This window comes from Coregonus lavaretus, assembly GCF_964263955.1.
Source record: "Coregonus lavaretus genome assembly, contig: HAP1_SCAFFOLD_502, whole genome shotgun sequence".
NCBI lineage: Eukaryota > Metazoa > Chordata > Actinopteri > Salmoniformes > Salmonidae > Coregonus > Coregonus lavaretus.
The window spans coordinates 55854-62615 of record NW_028167160.1 but is presented as its reverse complement, the minus strand read 5'-3'; the positions used below and the strand labels follow the sequence as shown (position 1 = coordinate 62615).

At 42.4% G+C, this 6762-nt stretch overlaps 1 protein-coding gene across 1 annotated transcript; it reads left to right on the top strand.

The window, feature by feature from the left end:
• Positions 1-1812: 1812 nt before the first annotated feature.
• On the top strand, positions 1813-2319 carry LOC311113832 (stonustoxin subunit beta-like; the record flags this gene model as incomplete). The annotated part of the gene is made up of 1 exon (XM_084189127.1): positions 1813-2319. A coding segment is annotated over one exon (507 nt), but the record flags the coding sequence as incomplete, so codon positions are not given.
• Positions 2320-6762: the final 4443 nt, after the last annotated feature.

Genomic DNA, 6762 nt, shown 5'->3' with positions numbered 1-6762 from the left:
TCAAGTGGTGGTGGTACCAGGAAGGAGGAGAGTAGAGTAGGGTCAAGTGGTGGTGGTACCAGGAAGGAGGAGAGTAGAGCAGGGTCAAGTGGTGGTGGTACCAGGAGGGAGGAGATTAGAGCAGGGTCAAGTGGTGGTGGTACCAGGAGGGAGGAGAGTGGAGCAGGGTCAAGTGGTGGTGGTACCAGGAAGGAGGAGAGTAGAGCAGGGTCAAGTGGTGGTGGTACCAGGAGAGAGGAGAGTAGAGCAGGGTCAAGTGGTGGTGGTACCAGGAGGGAGGAGAGTATAGCAGGGTCAAGTGGTGGTGGTACCAGGAAGGAGGAGAGTAGAGCAGGGTCAAGTGGTGGTGGTACCAGGAGGGAGGAGTGTAGAGCAGGGTCAAGTGGTGGTGGTACCAGGAGGGAGGAGAGTAGAGCAGGGTCAAGTGGTGGTGGTACCAGGAAGGAGGAGAGTAGAGCAGGGTCAAGTGGTGGTGGTACCAGGAAGGAGGAGAGTAGAGCAGGGTCAAGTGGTGGTGGTACCAGGAGGGAGGAGAGTAGAGCAGGGTCAAGTGGTGGTGGTACCAGGAGGGAGGAGAGTGGAGCAGGGTCAAGTGGTGGTGGTACCAGGAGGGAGGAGAGTGGAGCAGGGTCAAGTGGTGGTGGTATCAGGAAGGAGGAGAGTAGAGTAGGGTCAAGTGGTGGTGGTACCAGGAAGGAGGAGAGTAGAGCAGGGTCAAGTGGTGGTGGTACCAGGAGGGAGGAGAGTAGAGCAGGGTCAAGTGGTGGTGGTACCAGGAAGGAGGAGAGTAAAGCATGGTCAAGTGGTGGTGGTACCAGGAGGGAGGAGAGTATAGCAGGGTCAAGTGGTGGTGGTACCAGGAAGGAGGAGAGTAGAGCATGGTCAAGTGGTGGTGGTACCAGGAGGGAGGAGAGTAGAGCAGGGTCAAGTGGTGGTGGTACCAGGAGGGAGGAGAGTAGAGCAGATTCAAGTGAGTCAAGCTGAAGGACTCCTGGAGCAACTGGAGCAGGAGATAGCTGAGCTGAGGAAGAGAAGCACTGAGCTTCACACACAGAGGATCACATCCATTTCATCCAGGTAACTAAACTGCCTTCTTAAATGTGATATGAAAATTGAAACTCTCAATCATTTGGTTCTGTATCTCCTCTCTCTCTCTCTCTCTCTCTCTCTCTCTCTCTCTCTCTCTCTCTCTCTCTCTCTCTCGTTATCAGTCTCTCTCTCTCTCTCGTTATCAGTCTCTCTCCAGTACCAGTGTATCTTCAGACTTACCCAGCATCGTTGTCCGTCCTCTTCAGTACTTTGGAGATGTGAGTAAGACTGTGTCTGAACTGAGAGAGAAACTAGAAGACATCCTTAAAGGAGAATGGACCAAGATCTCCACTACAGGTGTGTTGAAAATAATAAGAACATCAACTTTAGACCATTGAAAGTTCCCTATTAGTCATATACATGTGGAATATGGTGTGATGATAACATTCCCCCTCTCTGTGAATGTGTTTGTGTGTCTGTAGTGAATATAGTGGATGTTGTACTGCCTCCAGAGCCCAAGACCAGAGAACAGTTCTCACAATGTGAGTCTCTTTATTATGAAGTAACTAACAGTCTCTTTTTACTGACACTCCTAACAATCCCTCTAGAAATATATAGCAATAGTAGATCTAATCAAAGACTGGGTATCTATCTGACTCCTCATATTTCTCTGATTTGATCTCTGCTGTGCTCTAATCAAAGACAGGGTAGATACAGTATCTGACTTAATTTATTGTTTTAACTCCCCTCATTGGTCTCTGCTCTGCTCTTCTCCCAGATTCCTGTCAGGTCACACTGGACCCAAACACAGCACACAAACGCCTCTCTCTATCTGAAGGGAACAGAAAGGTGACCTATATATGCCAAGTCCAACCAAATCCTGTTCATCCAGACAGATTCACAAACCATTGTCAGGTTCTGTGTAGAGAGGGTCTGTCTGGACGCTGTTACTGGGAGGTGGAGTGGAGTGGGGAGGGTTTTGTTACAGCAGTCTCATATAAAGACATCAGCAGAACAGAGACAGATGGTGCATTTGGATACAATGACAAGTCCTGGTGTTTAGTGTGTTCTAGTGGTTGTTATAGGTTCATACACAATGATGTTGGGACTAAAGTATCAGGCCATCAGTCCTCCAGAGTAGGAGTGTACCTGGATCACAAGGCAGGTACTCTGTCCTTCTACAGTGTCTCTGACACAATGACCCTCCTCCACAGAGTCCAGACCACATTCACTCAGCCCCTCTATCCTGGGTTTTGTCTCTCTGGTACTGCTGAGCTGGTTAAACTGTAGTAGGTTCCACATAGATACTAGTCATGCTGGTGGTGATGGTCCCCAGATGTGATGATTCATTCTGCTCTGTTTTTATGTACAATGATTTGATTGATTTGATCTTCAGAAGATGTTATGAATTACAATTCAATGCATTCATATTTTTTTAAGTGCAATGTTTTAATCTTATGTATTCACATTAATCATGATGTATGCTGTTAATGTATGTTGGTTGTCATTCAGAACCATTGAAATGTTTTCTCAATTGGTTCTCTGTCTCAATGTCATTTTCCTCAGTATCATGTAACATGTAGTGTTACTTACTTGCTAATTGAACTATATGGGCCGGTTTCCCGGACACAGATGAAGCCTAGTCCTAGACTAAAAAGCATGTTTAATGGAGATGTCCGGGAAACCGGCCCTAAATTTGGCATCTGTTATTCTCCCATACTGCTCTGTCAAGCAACATTAAACCTGTCCAGCAGGTGGTGTTATTAACCCAACAATAAAAACAGCACATATCTTGACTTGCCACTCAGTATATCAGTAATGCTCAGAATTGTACTTTAATATCATTGGAGATTGATGGTCTTTTTAATCCACTACCCAGAGTCAGGAACAGATGAAGTTAGGTCTGCTACTGTTCAGTTATTAAATATGATTTATGGTGATGGGAAATAAAAAATACATCTAGTAGTAGTTTTCCTTTGCTATTTATTCCAAGGTGTGTCTTTAACTTGTAAATGGATTGTGTTGAAGCTGGCATGTGGTGTGGATGATAGAATAGAGTGAATAGAGGAGAGAAGAGAGGAGGAGAGGAGAACATAATATAGAAGACAGATAAGATAGAGAGATAATTCATACCCAGGGGAGTTACTGGCTCTGGCCCAAATGACACCCTGTTCCCTACGTAGTGCACTAGGCTACTTCTGACCAGATCTAAAGTAGTGCACTACATAGGGAATAGGGTGGAGATTGGAGATTTGCTCACTGTCATTAGAATGAAGATTTCCATCCAGGAGTTACTGTTTCTGTCCCAAATCTCTCCCTGTTCCCTGCATAGTGCACTAGGCTTCTTCTGACCAGATCTAAAGTAGTCTTCTAGATTTTACATGTTTTCTCCCTGTCATTAGAAAATGACAATATGGTAATGACTTTAATTGTTTCCTCCCCCTTTGTTTTTATTGGTTGTTTGTTATGTGTGTTGTTGTGTAGGTTTTCCCCCTGTGTTCCTAATTGAAAATCCATTAACAATGAATCAGAAACAAATTATATTCCAGTTGTGTTTAGACAACTTCATGGCTGACATCCCCCAGTTCTGTTAAGACCCATTGAACTGGGTCACATTCTAAATGGTCACTTGTATTGATAGTCCATACTGGGCCTAACTGTGGTTAACCATACTGGAGGGTTTCTTTCTGCACACATATTCCCTCATCTCCAGAACTTTACCTGATGTCCTCTCTCTCTCTCTCTCTCTCTCTCTCTCTCTCTCTCTCTCTCTCTCTCTCTCTCTCTCTCTCTCTCTCTCTCTCTCTCTCTCTCTCTCTCTCACTCTCTCTCTCTCCCTCTCTCTCTCTCTCTCTCTCTGCCTCTCTCTCTCTGTGTCTCTCTCTCTCTCTCTCTCTCCCCTCAAACCGTATAGAAAGCAGACAACCTCAATATGGTTTCATTCCTGTAGTTATCAGGACACATGGGGTGTGGAACTATTATCTCCTTTCTAAGTTTGAACTTGTCCACTTCCCTTCATGGATTTAAAAGGAAATGACTGGTATATGTAAACTCCCTCTACCCCATGCCAACACCAATCCAATGCTTTTACATTTGAGAGGAGTAGTGAAGGAATGATACACTTCAGGAGGAAGGAGAGATTATTGGGACACACCCATGGAGTGATGATAGAGGGATGTGAAAGAGGAGAGAGGTAATGGTTGGACTTGACTTATTTATTCTCTCATTAGACGTATTCTGTTTCAATAACATAATTGCATAACACAAAATATGTACATTTATGGAAGTATCCATGTATTATAGATTTTATAATCACTTTTGTACTATTTTCACAAGTATGTGGTAAAATCTCACAACTCTTAATACAAAACTCAAAACAGATAATCGATAAGGCTGTTTTTTCAAAACTTTAAGCATATTTTCAATTGACTAAGTGCAACACAAAGGAAGCATCCTTGTATTATATCTTAATATGTGAGATGCTCACTTCCTCCCATAAGAGTCATCAGTAGTTGATGTAGGGTTTCATCTGTCAAAAGGTAAATCACACCTGGTGACTTATGAGTTATAAATGTTATTACTGTGGAGTCACCATGATCTGATTACTGTGGTGTGTGTGTGTTAGTCTTTGATTAGTTTAGTCAGGATGTATCTATTTGAAAGGGTGTCCTGCTCTTTGATCAGACCAAATGGTTGTAAAGTCCTCAAGACAATAGAATGGTTGTCAGGCAGTGGAGTCTGGTGGGAGGAGCTATAGCAGGACAGGCTCATTGTGATGTCTGGAATGGAATAAATGGAACTCAGTCAAACATGTGGTTTCATGTGTTTGTGTTTGATACGTTCCATTGATTCCATTCCAGCCATTACAATGAGCCCATCCTCCTATAGCTCCTCCCACCAGCCTCCTCTGGTGTCAGACCTGCATGGTGCCTCAGAGTCTGTGTAGGAACTGTGAGGTGGGTGTGTTGGGAACATTATTCCCTATTTTTCATAGTTCCACAATCTATTAATAGCAAGAGATGTGAATAAAAAAATCTGCAAATCATGGTTATTTTATTTATAACTAGAGAATTGGGCTGATTCAAACAAGACAAACATGCTTATTTTTAAAGTAAGGACATGTGCAAGAAAGGTTACTTGTAAAACTAAAATAACCAACACCCTTTCTTGTGATGGGTTGTAATATATATAAAAATATGATATTATATTTCCATTCACATTGTGTGTGTGTGGTCCCAGGTGTGAGGGGCTTGTTGTGATCCTGGGGGTAGTGCATTGGGCTGTACACTGACTGTATGCCTTCTTTAATATTGAGTTGCATCGGGTGGGGGGCTGTTGAAACTGTTTTGAATGGGGTGTGTTTTGGGGTCTGGGGGTGAAATCAAACATTGTATTCAAACTGGTTAGGGGTAGACTTAGACCCCCCAGAACATTCACACCTGCTCCTTTGTTGCAGGATTTGTTTTATACATGTTTGTACATTAATTTCTTACATTTCCGTTCCCAGGTTGAATGTCAATAAGAAGTAATATAATTGTATGTATGACTTTACAATGTCCAGCTACATCATACTCCACATAGCTTTATAGGAAGCAGACTTTACAATGTCCAGCTACATTATACTCCACATAGCTTTATAGGAAGCAGACTTTACAATGTCCAGCTACATTATACTCCACATAGCTTTATAGGAAGCAGTTCCTAATCTACTGAAACTTCTACATTATGGGAATAATTTTGACTCACCCTTGGTTTTTGAATTTATTAAACTTAGAATTTGGCTCTATACTCCAGCATTTTAGATTTGACATTAAATGTTTTATATGAGGCGACAGTACAGAATGTCACCTTTTATTTGAGGGTATTTTCATTAATGTCTGTTTTACTGTTTAGAAATGAATATACTTTATTTACAGTTGAAGTCGGAAGTTTACATACACTTAGGTTGGTTGTTAACAAACTATAGTTTGGACATCTACTTTCTGCATGACACAAGTAATCTTTCCAACAATTGTTTACAGACAGATGATTTCACTTATAATTCACTGTATCACAATTCCAGTGGGTCAGAAGTTTACATACACTAAGTTGACTGTGCCTTTAAACAGCTTGGAAAATTCCAAAAAATGATGTCATGGCTTTAGAAGCTTCTGATAGGATAATTGACATCATTTGAGTCAATTGGAGGTGTACCTTTGGATGTATTTCAAGGCCTATCTTCAAACTCAGTGCCTCTTTGCTTGACATCATGAGAAAATCAAAAGAAATCAGCCAAGACCTCAGAAAAAAATTGTAGACCTCCACAAGTCTGGTTCATCCTTGGGAGCAATTTCCAAATGCCTGAAGGTACCACGTTCATTTGTACAAACAATAGTACGCAAGTATAAACACCATGGGACCACGCAGCCGTCATACCGCTCAGGAAGGAGACGCGTTCTGTTCCTAGAGATGAACGTACTTTGGTGCGAAAAGTGCAAATCAATCCCAGAACAACACCAAAGGACATTGTGAAGATGCTGGAGGAAACAGGTACAAAAGTATCTATATCCACAGTAAAACGAGTCCTATATCGACATAACCTGAAAGGCCGCTCTGCAAGGAAGAAGCCACTGCTCCAAAACTGCCATAAAAAAGCCAGACTACGGTTTGCAATTGCACATGGGGACAAAGATCATACTTTTTGGAGAAATGTCCTCTGGTCTGATGAAACAAAAATAGAACTGTTTGGCCATA